Source organism: Phaenicophaeus curvirostris, chromosome 1 (genome assembly GCF_032191515.1).
Source record: "Phaenicophaeus curvirostris isolate KB17595 chromosome 1, BPBGC_Pcur_1.0, whole genome shotgun sequence".
Classification (NCBI taxonomy): Eukaryota; Metazoa; Chordata; class Aves; order Cuculiformes; family Cuculidae; genus Phaenicophaeus; species Phaenicophaeus curvirostris.
In genome coordinates, this window is record NC_091392.1 from 73,800,018 (window position 1) to 73,816,316 (window position 16,299).

A 16,299-nucleotide genomic window follows, 5' to 3' on the forward strand; every position below is an offset into this window, starting at 1 on the left:
ATTGTCACTGGAGGCTTTTTATTGCTCTCAGTCACCCTGTCTTTCATCTAAAAGTATCAGTTTAAACATATTCGTTGAGTGACAGAGCAAATTTTTTTTTAATAACTCATTATTTTTATCCAATGCCTTGATTGGCTAATGGGAAGACCAAATAATCAGAATTATATTGTGTACATGTGATTTGCATGCTTAAACACTGTTACTTAGTCTTTGAATTGTCATTCATTGCAAATGGGTAATTTGTGTACTACTTTTAGAGCTATACTAATGCTATATCTTTTTCCCAAACATGAACACAAGAATCTGTTGCTTTAAATATTAACTTTCTGCTTTGTCTGATACTGAAGAAAACAAGTTTTGCAATTGTTTGAGTCTGCTGTAGTTCATGTTTTTATTTCTAACAGTGCAACAGCAATTTTAGGGTATCTGCCACAAGAGCTTCTGGGAACTTCTTGTTATGAGTACTGCCATCAAGATGATCACAATCATCTAGCTGAAAAACATAAAGAAGGTACAAAATAATTGGTCTTCCCAGACTACACACAACTAGAATTTACTGCTTCTTGAAAACAGTACAAACCAAAAAAACAGAAGCTGAGAATTAATAAAACTAAGCAATCTGAGCGTTGTCCTTTTCTACTTTTGCATGTATACCTGCGTAAAGCTTGTAATAAAAGCAGCGAGAAACTTCTGTTATCTTGAATCTTGGTGCTGTGCTTTAAATCACAAGAGAGTAATGTTCATGCTTCTTTCAGCCTCTTGCTTCAGTTCTTTATAAGGATGAGGAAGGAGTTCTGAAGAGCAAATGCACCTGATAGTGTAATTAAAGATACTGATGATTAAAGTTCACAAAGTCAGGAGTCTCCCTACTAGTGATTTACAGAAACTTAGTTCTCGGGCTTTAACGTAGGATTAATAATGTTGTTGAAACTGTAGTTATGTTTTAGTAAGGGTCCTGCTTTATCAGTTATTCTGGAATTTAATTTGTATTTCTCGCCATCAGAAACATTTTGGTTTTATCATGCCATGAAACAAATTTTTAACTTTATCTTTCTAAGTATATGTTGATTACAGCTTTCCTTTTTTTATCTAGTGTTGCAGAATAAAGAGAAAGTATTTACCAATTCCTACAAATTTAGAGCAAAAGATGGCACTTTTGTTACTTTAAAGAGTCAGTGGTTTAGTTTCATGAATCCCTGGACCAAAGAACTGGAGTACATTGTATCCAACAACACTGTGGTATTGTAAGTAATTCATGATATGAATCCCCATGTTATTTTTTTGTGTCTTAATTACACTTAATGTTAACAGAAGCAACCTGTTTAAAAAGTGGAACAAGATTAGAAAATATCAACTCTGCACATATAAGTGCTTGAATAACCACATGAAGAACACTTTTTTTGCATTTACTAGTTATTTTTCCTTCAGGCTTAAGTCACAGCTTTGGCTCTGGAGGCTGTGCTGTTTCCTGGTAGAAAAAAAAGAGGTGAAAGTGTTTGATTGAAAGAAGAAATGATCCTATATAATTTGGATTGTTTAAATGACGCTGAAGGTCTTCGCAAATGACTGTTTTTTTGAGAAGGGGGATAGGGTGGATTTTATTTCCATTAAGCCAAGTTTAAGGGAGGCCTTTTACCCATTCTGTAGCTGGTTCATGTCTGAACTCAACATCACCCACCTGTTTTGCCCATGTCTTTTTTTTCCTCAAGAAGAGAGGAGCAGCTAAAACACCCTAAGCTGCCCAACAAACAAAGGCCACTTTTGTCTGCCCTGGATATGTGGTCATCTGCAGCTGTCTAGGGGAAGGAAGGTAGGCAGCAGCTGCTGGCAGAAAGTAGCCACTGGCCTGTCCTTGTAGCAGTTGTTTCTGGTTAACTGGTCTCCTTACTAGGGTTAAAAATGGCAACCTTGTTCTGTTGTCAGTGGAACACAGACAACTATATTGGGCTTTCTTCTCTAGTTGAAGAATAAGTAGAAATTAATATTTCACCCAGTGCTTCAAAAACAACAGTATAAAGCACTGAGCATGGAAACACGAGGAGTGTCTCATTTTTATCTTTTTTTTTAGTTTGAGGATGTGTTAAGTATTATTGAAATCAAACATAAATACGCTGGGTTTTGCCTTTGAAAAACTTGCTGATGTTTTTGTTTCATTTGTTTATTTAAATCTCAGAGGTCATAACGAGTCATCTGAAGAACAGGTCCCCTATGGTTCCCAGCCTGCAGAAGGCAAGTGTCACTTCCTACAGTTGATATAGCATCATCTCCAGATGAATCATTACAATATTACATTTATTCAATCCAGGAATAGTTTTTTTTCCTAGGTTGTTATGCAAAGGAGGATTAATTGGTTTAGAGCCAATTCTAGTGGCAATTTCTAGTTACAGCATTGTAATTTTTCATTTACCTATATGTGTTCAGAAGGTTTTACAGCATGTATTTTTCCTTCTAGAAGCTTCTACTAGAGCTAGGGTTTTGGCTGATAGGATATTATGCTTCTGTCACAGACCTGCTTTGTATTTTGCCTGGTCTTCTGAAGAAATGTGATTCTACTATTCCAGTTTACCTAGAGAATATAGGATTTTACTGATTTTGATACGAATTTTGTTAACATTATTCTGCTATGCACAGATTCTGATTTCTACATGCCTTTCTTTATTTTGCCATAAGTTTCTTTTTTTATTTTTGCTTTTGAAATTGTTCTTTTTAATAACTGATTTGAGTTTGTGAAAGATCCATGAGTTTTTGGGGTTTTTTTCTCATGTGTTTCACATTGTCTGTGAAGTTGGTAGTGATAAAAGTTGATTACCAGACTTTTCACAAATATATTGTTATTCACTTATCTCTGTATTTCAAATGAAATTTACAATACCTTTCCCTATGAGTTAGTGTTTTAAGGAATTTGATTTATGAAAATGAGAGATACAGAACAAAAATTGCTTTAAAATAAATTCTTGAGGTGACTGTGCTTTGCTGCATAATGAAACTGCTACGAACGTAAGGTTTTATTTTGTTTTTTTTTAACTGTAGATGCTGTAAAACAATCTTTAGTAAGTGTACCTGGAATGTCCTCTGGAACAGTTCTTGGTGCTGGAAGTATAGGAACCGAAATTGCAAATGAAATATTAGAATTGCAAAGGTAATAAATGCTTAACATCATACATTAGGCTCTTTAGTAAAGATAGAGAAGAGGCATGTGTGATTATGTGGGGGTTGTTCAATTTTCATTGTATTATTTTCTGTGTATAGAATAGTTTTAAGCTGATAGTGATACTGTGCTAGGAAACTTTCCTTTAAGCGTTCCCAAGGGAATATCCTTTCGTATCCTGTCTTGTCCCTTTCTTGGTTATCCTGAATGTAGACTAACATGATACCACAGTCCTTTCCCAGTAGCCAGCCATAGATGAAAAAACAACTCTGCATCATTTTACGTGGGAATCCTTACAAGATTCACATTGTTGATTAAGGATTGACTGTTCTAAAGCTAACGAGTTTTAGCAGGTATACTGCATAGCCAAGAAATTCTAAAGGATTTTAATGTGAAGATATGCTTCTGTTTTTATTGTGTTGTGTACCCACAGTGGTGCCTGACTTCCTTATAGAGAGGCAGGTCTTTATGTTAGTTTGTGCTGTATCAGCACTGTCTAAGAACAGTTTTTAAAAAGTCTCTGAGACAGCTAATTCCAGGACTCCGTGATGCACGTGCACAGAAAAAGTCTGTTTTCAGTCACACCTCCTTTAGGAATAAAGGTTCAACCCCTTTTGTTAAGGTCAGATTTAGAATAATGGTACTATCATCTCATTAGCACAAGTTATCTAAGTGTTAGCTTTGGATAATGAAGCTATCCCCCAGACTTTAGATTTTGTACTTCCAGTTCTGAGCGAAGGAATGCCGAGAAAATGTTTTATGCCTGTAGAGCAGTGTATTAGTAAATTGCCTGCAGTTCTTTCCACTGGCAGTTTTGCAGCTGAACCTGAAAGAGTAGTAATAGTAAATCTTCCAGGAAGATGTACACCAGTTTTGGCAACAGTGGTAGGGGTTTAAGGAATAGCTTCATATCATAGAATATCCTGACTTAGAAGTAGAAGGACCCATGAGGATCATTAAATCCAACTCCTGACTCTACATCGAGCAACCTAAAAGATAAGCTGTATATCCAAGAGTGTTGTCCCAACATTTTTTGAATGCCATGTGGTCTTGGGATCATAACTACTTCCCTGGGGCCTTTGTTCCAGTGCTTTATCATCCTGTCAGTGAAGATCTTTTTCCTAATATCTTCCCCTGATACAGCTTTAGGCTGTTCCCCATGTGATATTGGTAGACACCAGAGAGAAGACATCATCACTTCCCTCTCTGCTCTCCTTCATAAGGGAGTGTTAGATAGCAATGTGGTCACCTCACATTCTCCTCTTCTCTGAGCTGAACAAACCTAGTATCCTGAGCTGTTCCTTGTAAGTCATGCCCTATGGTCCTTTCACCATCTTTGTTACCCTCCTTTGGATGCATTCTCGTATTTCTATATCTGACTTGTATTATGGAGCCCAGAGGTCTACACACAGTGTTTGAGTTGAGGCTACACCAATGCTGAGATAGTGGGACAAACACTTCTTTTGACTGGTTAGCTGTACTATAATTAGCGCACCCTAGGATACTATTGCCTTCTTTGCCACTAGGACGTGTTGTTGAATCATATTGACAAAACCCCTCATATCTCTTTCTGAAGGACTGCACTGCAGACTTTTCTCTCCAATCTATACATACATCAGGTATGCCATGTCATAGTCAGCTTTTACTCTTTCAGTAGTAGTCTGACTGACTCATCAGCTTAATTGTGAGCATGTTATGGGAAACAATGTGAAAATCTTTACTAAATTTGAAGTAAGTAACATCCAATGCTATCTCCTCCACCGAGCTTGTCACCTCCTTGTACAAGGCTGTTAGGTTGGTTAAATGTGATTTCCCCTTTGTAAAGCCATGCTTCAGGATTACATATTCACAATGTGGTTGTCTTCATGCTATTTCTTATTTTTTCTTTTGTATGACATCAAGCTACTATCTTGCAATCGAAATCAGGCAAGAGTGATCAAGAGTCTAACACCAGCTGGTTTTCATCAAATATCTTTGGACTCGAAGCAGAATTCAATAGGATTTACTTCCCGAATCTGATCTGTTGTTTTTTTTTTTAGTAAGACAGACTGATTTTGAGCTGTGCATCTGGCATCACCGCATATTTTTAAAAAGTTCAGGACTGTGCCTACAGCTTTATTTACAAGCATATCTGAATTGAATTACCATCTGATGAACAATCATTTTAATTACAGCAATACTATTAATCTATTCAATTGAGTTTCTGTCCTAGATTTTAGAGATGGCAGTACTACTTATTAAATGGCATATTGGATATTGAAATGTAGGGAAATAAAAAACATTCCACACAAATAACTTGACTTATTTAAGACAGGCTCTTTATTCAGTGTTTTCTCTTTCCTTCAATCCCTTGTCACATTTTGGATCTGAGGAACTGATGTAAACAGAACCATCCAGATTGCCCTAATTTTTATTTAGCCTTGTGCTCTGGGAGTCAGAAAGAGCAGGGGGAGATGGGACCAAGCTGTCCAAAGGGCTCTGGTATGACATTTTCACTGTTAGTTTCACATCTGGCACATTTGGTGATGTAGGATAAGCAATATCTCCAAGAATTCTGGGTAACAGGCAAGTGAGTTTTATTTTTAGTTGGAATTTTAGGAAAACATGGGAAGACAGGTATATCAAAATAACAGTAGAGGGGGTATTAGATGATTGTGCTTTCCTTCCACAGTTTAGCAGAACTTCCTTATGTGTTGTCTGTATTCTGTGTGTATTTGAAATGTATCTTTTTGTCTCAGTGTGCATAATTCTGAGACCTATTACTCTTCGGTCTGTCAGTGCTGGTGATTCAAGAGAAAAATAAAAGTGTGCTTAAGTAATTTTGACCCATGGCCTTTTATTGATCTCTTCTACTTTTTGTGTTATCAAAACTTGGAGCAGGAGAATTTAAGACAACATTGCCACAGATTAGTTGGCTTGTGCTTCATCGCTGGGGAGGTCTGGTGGGTTCTGCAACACAGGCTGTTTTTCAGTTTACGATCAATGTGACTTGGTAAATCAACTAAACATACACAATTTTAGGTTGCATTCTTCACCATCTGGGGAATTAAGTCCATCGCATCTCTTGAGAAAGTCACCTTCTCCAGCTTTAACTGTAAACTGCAGAAATGTGAGTATTTCACTGCCTGTAAAAATCTCCTAAGTATGTTAATGTCAGATAGCTCAAAGCTTATGTTTGAACTGAATTACCCTGACTTGTTTTAATCTAAATGTTCTTGACCCTTTTAAAAATGATATAGCATGTCATTTTTATGATACGATTTGATAGATGTTCTCAGTTTTGAAATGTTTAAACTTTTTACTTTGAAGGTATTTCAGTAGTCTTCAAAAATTGATAGAATATGCTGTTTTGCTGATCTAGTAACGATCTGGTATCACCACAAACTACAGCTATCATAGTTTTTGACTGTAACTATGGAGTAACTTATATTTTTTACCTATGTCTATTGTAAGTTGTATGTTGTGCGCTGTATGAACAAACACTTCTCCACCAGTACTGATTTTGAATGTAAATTTCTTCCATTTAGAGACAGTTTATCTTCCCATTGCAGTTCTCATTTTCTAACTATACTGTTCTGGGCTAAGGATTATTTTTACTTCTTCCTTTTTTTATGATCAATACTCTGCTGCCTTACTGTGAGTCTTTCTCCCTAACAGTTGATTTACCTACATATACTGAACTCTCTAAATCATGCAATATCTCATTATAAGAATAATTTCATAGTATTCATTAAAGGTTTTCCTTTGTTTTGTGCTTTGGTATCCCATTTGTTCCTAAAATGCTTTGTAAAGCATTTGTACTTTATTTTTCCCAGTGGAGTATACACAAGTCAGGCAACCCAAAAAGTCTGTCCTGCTAAACTGCGTGTATGTGTTACATGAAACAAACGAGGAAAAAAACCTCAAATATCTTTTCCTGTTATATTTAGGTTAGAATGACTTCCATCTGTATCATTGGTAGCCTCACTTTAATTAGGTACAAAAAAGTAGTTTAAAACTAGTTAGATTTTTATCATGATAGCAACAAGATACAAAAAAAATGGGAGAGAGAAAAGTTCATAATTCATGTAGTTTAATGCATATAAAATATGGGAGGTATTAGAGTCTTTTTTATCTTTTGGCTAGAATGTGTTGACATTGTCCCTGGAAATTTGTAGTTTGATACCAGGCATGGAAAGTACAATTTGTTGTGCTAAATTCATTTGCTGAATATTGAATTAAACCCTCAATAAAGCAGATGACCTCAATGTACCTTCATACCTCTGTACCTCTGACATGTGTAAGTAACACCTTTCATTTAAGCCAAGTCCAGTGCTATGTGAACGTGTAAAAAAAAATTATTTTTAAATGCAGAGGTCTGCCTATTGATGCATATTTTTAATTTACTCTGTGTAGCTCTTAATACTTTGACAGTGATTTGTAGTGTTTCTGTAATGTAATAATTGTGACTAAATTTAGATTTTAGCATTTCTGTCCCTTTTACTATTTCTGTTCTTTCAGGTGCCAAATAAAGAATTGATTCAATTATGTCCTTCAGAAACAGAAGTTCTAGAGACTTCAGAACAAAACCAGGGTGCTGTTCCGTTTCCCAATAATGAACCTCTTCTCAGTAAGGCTTGTTTTTCTTGTGGATACCTTGGGGGTTGCAGGGAAAGACACTTCTGATAAATGACTTAATTTTTGAGAGCACCACTTTGCAACTTTGTATAAATTGTAAAGAGATTTGTCTGTCTCTCTTGAGAGGTGTCTTAAAACAGGTGTGTTTTTACTGAAAGGCAAACAGCAAAATTTAATCAGTAATTGAATTTAATGACAAAAACAACATCCTGTAGCAGTTTACCATTGCATTCTTACATGCCAGGATTTTAATTAGGCACTCTTTCCAGAAAAGAGATGGTTAAGGGAAAAGTATTTCTTGGCAAGATAAGGGAACTAGTTGTCCTTTGTGAACTATTTGTTCTTTTAGCACTTCATCTCTCTCTTAACTGCAGCCTATAAATAGTCCATTCAAAGGGCTAGTCAAAGTGTTTCAGAAAGAAATTTTATTTTCCCTCTTTCAAGCATAAACTAAGGCAGCAGCTTGCCTGGATATAGGATTCCCTGACCCTCTAAGAGGAGAGAGCCATTGTATTATTTTTAACAAAAAAGGCAAAGTATTATAAAAGCAATGTTTATGCTTATCTTTTATTTCGGCTCTTAAACATTTCAGTCTCCCACAGATACTAGAGCTTTGTTTATTTATGTATTTAGTTATAACCTATAGTGCTCTTCCAGTTTACCTGTGAGACCTTTGTATTAAAAATAAAAAAAAAAAGCTGATCCTCAAATAAGGATTTTGGGGAAAAAAATTAATCTAATGAAATTTATCCAAGATATGCAAGGTGACATTTTTCATTGATGCTTGATTTAAAGCCTTTTACCTTACTGTTGTCAAAGGCAAGGGGGTAGCAACGTATAGTAACTTATAAGGTTTCAGGAGTTCATCTGATGTAGTACATCACATAAGAACTAGGGTACCCGATTACGTTCCCCACTATGATGCCAAAGTAAAAAGCAGTCTTCTGCCTCAATAACATGAACTTCTTCACTGCACGGATTTAAGTTTTGTTAGCTAATAGCTGGGGGTAGTCAAATGGATTTGCAAGACTTAAGTAATATTAAATTGAGTTATGAATGTCCTTACAAGCATTTGTGGAGAGCCATTATTTCTATTACTTTATTTTTTTTTTTAAACATTTACGTGTAAATGTTTGCCTCTACTTCAAAGGAAGATGCTGCTTAAAACATGTTTTGCAAGTTACCATGTTCTTCATGCTTTTTTACTGCATACGTTAATATTTCAATAATTTTATAGGTGGTAATTCTCAGCTGGACTTTGATGCAATATGTGAAAATGATGACACTGCTATGACAGCACTTATGAATTACTTGGAGGCCGATGGAGGACTTGGAGATCCAGCTGAACTCAATGATATACCATGGGCTCTCTAGTTTTGCTTTTTTGATATAAGAAGAAATGTGAAACCTGTGATGCACAACAACCGTACATCCTCAGTACTGTATTATAATTTTTTAATGTTTCATTTGAATTCACACTTACTGTCTATATATTTTTAAAGACTGAAGCCTTGTTCAGAGAGAGACAGTTTCTGCTGCACCTATGGAAAAATGCAATATTTTTTTCATGATGGGGAAACCTTGAAATTTTAATATTGAACCGTCTAACTGGAACGCTTAAAACACATTACTATATTTTTGCTAAGAAGCTTTAACCAAAAGGTACTGTACAGTGTATAGGAATATTTTTCTTAGTTTTAATACTTTTATTTATTGTTTTTGTTTCAAATGGTAGAAATATTGATTACCTATGTTACATTCTGTAGAGCCTACTGTACTTAGAGTTTAAGAATATTTGTAATATTTCATTGAAATGATGATTTGCATACACTATAGTTGTAAAATAAGGTGTTGTAGTTCTCAAATGATGAAGTTTGATTCCTTGCCCTTTTCAGAAGTGCAGTTTTTGTAATAAAAAATGAAAATAAAGCATAAAGTTCTGGGAGCAAGGATTTGAATTGGATCACCATAACAATCAAAAGAGGACATTTTGAGAAAAACAGCCCCTTCCCCAGCATGTGATAATAAGAGTATAAGGAAAGAGCAACAAAATCTTAATTACTGTTTTGTACTATTTATAATGTATTATTAGAGGGGTAGTATATAGAACCTAAGAAAAGTAATGCTATAACTGTAATGAAGCACTTTGGTCTCATCACAGGTTATTTGCGAACTAGAGAAGATGGATAGATGGTCTTGGTTCCAGATTGAGGTTAGCTTTATCTATTAGTGAAACAATGGTGAAATTTTATAGTTTCTTAAAGTCTCTGTTTTCTGAGAGATTAGGATGATTTTCTATTGCTTGAGTCTGTGACTTTTAAAAACTTGTGTAATATAGTGCTGTCTGTAAGTAAATACTGTATAGGGTGATTTTCTGTTGGGGGCCAGCTTTTGCAAGAATTAGATCCCAGTTGCAGCAAATTCCTCAAGAACATGGCACTTAATAGGTTGTATCAGAACAATATAGCATTAATATATAAAGTGAATCTTTATCTCTGGTATTGCAGGTTTAGACAAATTATTGCATTGATTATATATCATAAAAGCATAGTTTTCTGTTTGTTTTTTTTTTCAATTTGGGTAATGAAAGGAAAGTATTTGAAAATATTTGATATGTATGCATGTTCTTAATAGCGACATTTAAACATAAAGCTTATGGTAGTACCCATCTCATTTGTTTTAACACTAGAAGTAACACTAGGCAGCTTATTTCAGATCTTTTTTACAAAGGCTGAAGTGTGTGAACAAATAGATGCAGTAGCCGCTAGATGTCACACTGCTCCTGCTGGCTAACTACATTTTCCTAAAGGAATATATACTTTTGTCATGCACTGACTTCCTATGCTTTGACAGAGCAACTTTTTATCTTATAGATATGAATCATTTCGCAAATTATTTTTTTTTTTGGTGGCATCTTGCCCAGATTTTCTAGAACAGCTTGCTGGACTATTTTTTTTGTCTGTAGATTTTTTTTTTTTTGCTTTGAACTTCCATGTGATTTCCTGCATTCGATTTTTTTTTTTTTTTTTTTTTTTACAGACATGGGGCCAAAATGATCTTTCTCTGGCTTTATTGCAATAAACCCTTCTGTTTTTTTCACAAAAGGTTAATTTTGGGCTATATCGTGGAGCAAAATGAGAAGAATATACAGGCACTTTCTAAGAACTTATAGAATTCTATTTGTATAAATGAAATTTGAAAGTTTCAGTTTTTCCCATTGTAAAATGCATTTTTTCTTTTCTATGCTTTTAAGCGTTAAGGTAAAATTAAATTCTAAATAAAACAAGAAATACTGTAGCTAACACTGATAAATGAGTAAATAAATAACTTAAAATTATGCAGACTTTCCTCAACATAGTTTCTTTTTTTAACCAAATTAGTTTGAAAATGGTGTAGATGTTATTATTGAAGAAGCATGTTAATTCTTTCACAAGATTTATATAACCACTATTTTTGGATTCTTCTTGGATTTCCTTAAAAAATAAAAATGAAAATATAACTTTGAGTCTTTTGCAGTCATCAATCACTATTGTGGCTCTTGCTTAATAAATTAAATAATCTTTACTGTTTGCAAACTTTCTGGTTTAATACAGTCTTACATGAAAAAGTGTCACTTGTAGATATTGGTGATGAAATTAATACTTTTTCTTTAATACAGTTGAGATAGCATGTGCTTGCTTCTGTTCATATAACAATACAATTCTAAAAAGACACAGACAATTATTCTTTCTTGGCATGGTGCAGGTTATCAGAGGATGTGGTTAAATTGGGTCAATAGAATGTTATTTTCATGCAGTGCTGTTAGTCTGCTGGCAGTTCTACCTAATACTGAATTTAAATATGAAGTACTTATGTTTCAGATCCCAGGGTCATTCCTTTAAAATATGAATGAGGAGGTTGAGCTAATGTGGATTTTGGTAGCACAGGATGATATGCCGTAGCAGGGTAATTTTATATTCCAAACTGGCCTGCATTTTGTAGGTACTAAAAAAATTGGTGTGTTGCAGCTTATTTGAGCCATCTCAGGAAAGGAGAGTGCCTGCAGTTGTGCCTGAAAGACCCTGTTTGATCAGAAGGAAACAGAGTACATGAATACAATTCTTAGTCTTGCAACAGGTAGGGTAGGGTAAGTGATAAAGCATGTGTCAACAGGCTCTTAAAAGCTTTGCTGGTTATCAAGGTTGTACTTGGAGATGGGCCAACTGATTTGTTACTGCTGGCACATACAGAGTTAAAGTTAAGAAAATCTTGATGGGAGAGGAGTTCTGATATGAGCAGCAGTGTATTTGGGAAACCAGTTCGTGGGTTCACAGGAAAACTTGAGATTCTTTTCAGAACTGGGAGCAGAGAATGAGAATGTGGTTGACATGATTACCATCGGGTTGGTGTTTGAATGAGAAAGCGGTCTGGCTGGGTGGAGAGGTTGGCTTTCACCAGCCTGAGGGAAATCTGAGGGTGACTGTGGCAAGTCCTGGACTGCCATGTGCTGCACAGGGTTAAGACAGAGCTTCAGAATTCCATAATGGGTTGTGGTGATGAATCATGAAGACATCAATATATTAAACCTTAATTTTTGCATTTCCTGTAACAATGTGTCAGTTGTGCAGGCAGTGGGGATCCTTTCTGTGCTGTCTTGGCTGCCAGTGCTTCTTGGGAAGTGCTATTGCATGGGTTTAAAGCAGAGCTTCAGTCCATGAAGGTTCCAGGAAACTACAGATCTATTGGTCTGACCTCGGTGCCAGGGAAGGTCATGAAATGGGTCATCTTGGGTGCCATCTCACAGCACACACAGGACAGCCGGGTGATCAGGCCCAGTCAGCGTGGGTTTATGAAAGGCAAGTCCTGCCAAACTAACCTGATCTCCTTCTCTGACAAAGTGACCCTCTGGATGGATGAGCGAAAGGCTGTGAATGTAGTGTACCTGGACTTCAGTAAAGCCTTTGACATGGTTCCTCACAGCATTCTGCTTGAGAAACTGGCTGCCACTGGCCTGGACAGGGGCACCCTCTGCTGGGTAAAAAACTGCCTGGATGGCAGGCCCCAAAGAGTCACGGTAAATGGAGTTAAATGCAGCTGGAGACTGGTCACACGTGGTGTCCCCCAGAGCTCAGTGCTGGGTCCAGCCCTGTTCAATGTCTTTATCAATGATGTGGGCGAGGGGACTAAACGTGCCCTCAGCAAGTTTGCACATGACTCTGAACTGGGAGGCAATGTCGATTTGCTGGAGGGAGGGAGGCTCTACAGGCTGCGTCCTGTAGTGCGGAGTCCTGTGCTTGGGACACAAAACCCCTGTGCAGTGCTACAGGCTTGGAGTACAAGTGTTATGAGGAGTAGCTGAGGGAACTGGAGTTGTTTAGCCTAGAGAAAAGGAGGCTGAGGAGAGACCTTATTGTTCTCTACAACTGCTTGAGAGAAGGTTGCAGAGAGGTGGGTGCTGGTCTCTTTTCCCAGGGAGAATGGGAGAGGGAATGGTGTCAAGCTGCACCAGGGGAGGTTCAGATTGAACATTAGGAAAAATTTCTTCACAGAAAGGGTTATCAAACACTGGAACAGGTGGCCCAGGGAGGGGGTTGAGTCACTATCCCTGGAGGTGTTTAAAGGGCAGGTAGATGAAGTGTTTGGAGACATGATTTAGTAGTAGACGGGTATGGTTGGAGTTAATGATCTCTAAGGTCTTTCCCAACCTTATGATTCTATGTTTCTCTCCTGCAATGCATTGCAGTTCTGGACTTCTGTGGATTGTATGCTTTTTTTAGAGTAGTGGAAAATTTGTGTTACTCATAAGCACAAAAGGATAAAGTTAGTCATTTTGGTGGTTGCTGACAGTATTGTTTTCCTGTTCATGGTCCAAACTGAAATGAAGAACTTATTCTGGTGTAAGTGATGTCACTTTTCCCCAAACCCTGATGCCTAGCCTCTTTCGCCTAGTCTTTTACATCCTTTTTGTACACTTGACCTATGTAAATTCATAAAACATCCTGGAATTCCAGGAAGTAATCATCAGCTGGAAAGCTCTGTGCCACTTACAGTCATCTTCAGAGAAGTCCTTTTATTCCCCATCCCTGACGAGGATTACTTTGTGACCTACTTATTTGTATAGAACAAAAATACTTGGGGCTATAGGTGCTTGCAGGTTAAGATATGTAAAACCATGTTTCAGAGCAGAATTAGAGGATCCAGAAAAAAAGGCAAGTGGAATGGTGAACAAGCTGCTGAAAAAACAGCTTCTGCTGCTGTGGCCTGTTCTGCGTGTACCTCCTTTCTAGAAGCTTCACCTAGATAGCACCCCTTTACTGTTGGTTGTCACGACTAAATTTTCTGGGTCATTCCTGGCTTAATTGCTTTTAGACATGTCCTTTCTTCCTGCTATGGAAAAGAGGATTCCACAGACAGGTGAAAAATTCTCGCATCCCTGGGAAGCAGCCAGTTATACTGATGCAGGTCTCGTCTCCATAGTTCTCATTGAAGGTGCTGTGGAGCTGCTGCCAGGCTATCCCAGCCTGCTTCAGTGGGGAATTAAACAAACAAGAAACAATTAAGGGCACCCAGAGCTGTGTATATAAATGTGTCAGTTTTTGTGAAGTGCTTTTGTTAATGGGAAAGCAAAGGAAAGAAAGTACCTCGGCATGCCTGATTTGTTGAAGTTCACATTTACAGGTAGTTACTACACAACTTATTATCCTTCAGTTATTTTCATGTCAAAACCTCTACAAATAAACACACCGTTTTTGGTAATCCTAACAAGTTTTGTGGCAAAGATCTTCCCTGTTGCTCTCACAATGCTGCTTTTCCCAGTCTGGGCAGGAAAAGTTTTCTTCTCAGCGTTTGCAGGGTGTACGTGACCTGACCTCAGTAACCTGTCCTGCAAAACGTAGGAAATTTTGGCACAACTGAGAGAAAAGAGCTTCCTTGTTACAGAAGAGCTCATTAATTAAGTATATTGGTGCGTTTCTAGAAAGGACTGTAAAGTGAGCAGAGTAACTTTGAACAATGCAGTATCTCCGGTAATAATGTTTTTAAACAACAAACCTGGCTTCAAAGATTGATTCTTTTGTTAACCTCGTAGATAGGGCTGTATTATATAGCAGACAGTACTACTAAGGCTTTAGTATTTAGACAAAATAATTTGAGTTGATAAATATTCTTGTGCAGGAGTTGTTCCACCCTTAGACTTCTTGTCAAAATAGGATAAGCAAATTGGTTTCTTAGTCCCTTGTACTTTACATACATTTGATTTGCCAGTTGTTTAAAAATACTCTTTTTTGGTTTTGTTTTTTTTTTTTCTGGACAGATATAGTTGTAGTAGCAGATAATGTTTTTGTTAGCACCAAAGAGACAGTAAATCTCTTAAAAAACAAATAAAAACCAACCAAAGAAAAAACAAAAAACCTCCAAAACAAAACAAAACCCAGGCAGGTGAACAGTGTTTTGTTTCATTAAGAAACAGTCAGCTGCTAAGCACTTGTTCTGAGCTCCGGGTTGGTCCCATGTCGTTCTGTGGTGAACGTAAGAACAGCGACCGTGTTCCTGCCTGTCCTGCTGCGGGCAGTGATGGGCATGAGCTGACTCCTCGGGACAGTTAAGATCAGGGTAAGCACAGCAGCTGCTTCAAGTGCTTTCAGCTCAGGGGATTTCCTGAGCTTGGTTTGTCCATTTGGTAAACCCTGAGGAGTCTATTCCAAGTGTGTCTGTTTGAGCACCCCTCCACTGTGCCCTTGGAACTACTTGTACTCACAGAGTCCTTTAACAGGGAGTGCCACGGCCTCCTCCCCATTGCAGGAACCACTTTGCCCTGTCTGGCTCCTGCTAGCTTCGTCTGCAGGTCAGTACTTCATGTGTGGATTCCTGCTTCTGCTACTGGAAGAGACAACAAGCAGGTGTTTCTGGTCTTCTGTCTCGGTACTACTCACGAATTCTAATGGTTTTATGACAGTTCCCCTTTATGAGCCCCCAGCTTTTAAAGTTTTGAAATCATTCTTCAGAGCTGTCTTGCTTGTGGTTTATTACAGTAATTTACAGCGTGCTCCTACATAGTCTACAAAAACCACCATGTACTTCGTTTCCTGTGGTATGTTTTAACTCTTGGGGGTATTTTGTATCCAGGCTTGGTAAGGAACTTGAAGTTTCCAGTGTACACAACATATGTTGTGTATCTCAGAAATCAGAGGTCATTATTCAAGTTCTTGCAGTTGCTTTGGTAGAAAGCCATGGGAAACACTCCGGTGTTGTGGGAGTTTGCAGATAGACTGAAAGATGAGATGGAGTGGAACTGCAGATACAGTTGCAGGGAAAATACACGTTTTTCACAAAAATAATGGGAGAAAAAAAATAAAGGGGCAATCAAGACAACATGGAACTGTTGAAATGGGCCCAGAGGAGGGCTACAAAGATGATCAGAGGGCTGGAGCGCCTCCCATATGAGGACAGGCTGGAGAAGAGAAGGCTCCAAGGAGATCTTATAGCAACCTTCCAGTGCCTGAAGCCTTTACAAAGGCTTGTAGTGATAGGACTAAGGGGAAGGGCTTTAAATTGGA

At 37.4% G+C, this 16,299-nt stretch overlaps 1 protein-coding gene across 1 annotated transcript in view; it reads left to right on the forward strand.

Moving 5' to 3' along the window:
* The window catches only part of BMAL2 (basic helix-loop-helix ARNT like 2), a 36,409-nt gene extending 25,143 nt beyond the window's left edge, over nt 1–11,266 (forward strand). Inside the window, exons 11-17 of the mRNA XM_069864101.1 lie at nt 405–511; nt 1,094–1,244; nt 2,174–2,229; nt 3,031–3,139; nt 6,170–6,257; nt 7,649–7,757; nt 9,003–11,266. Coding sequence (XP_069720202.1) covers nt 405–511; nt 1,094–1,244; nt 2,174–2,229; nt 3,031–3,139; nt 6,170–6,257; nt 7,649–7,757; nt 9,003–9,139 — 757 coding nt within the window. The 3' untranslated portion in view covers nt 9,140–11,266. The remainder of the gene's footprint in view (nt 1–404; nt 512–1,093; nt 1,245–2,173; nt 2,230–3,030; nt 3,140–6,169; nt 6,258–7,648; nt 7,758–9,002) is intronic.
* Nucleotides 11,267–16,299: the final 5,033 nt, after the last annotated feature.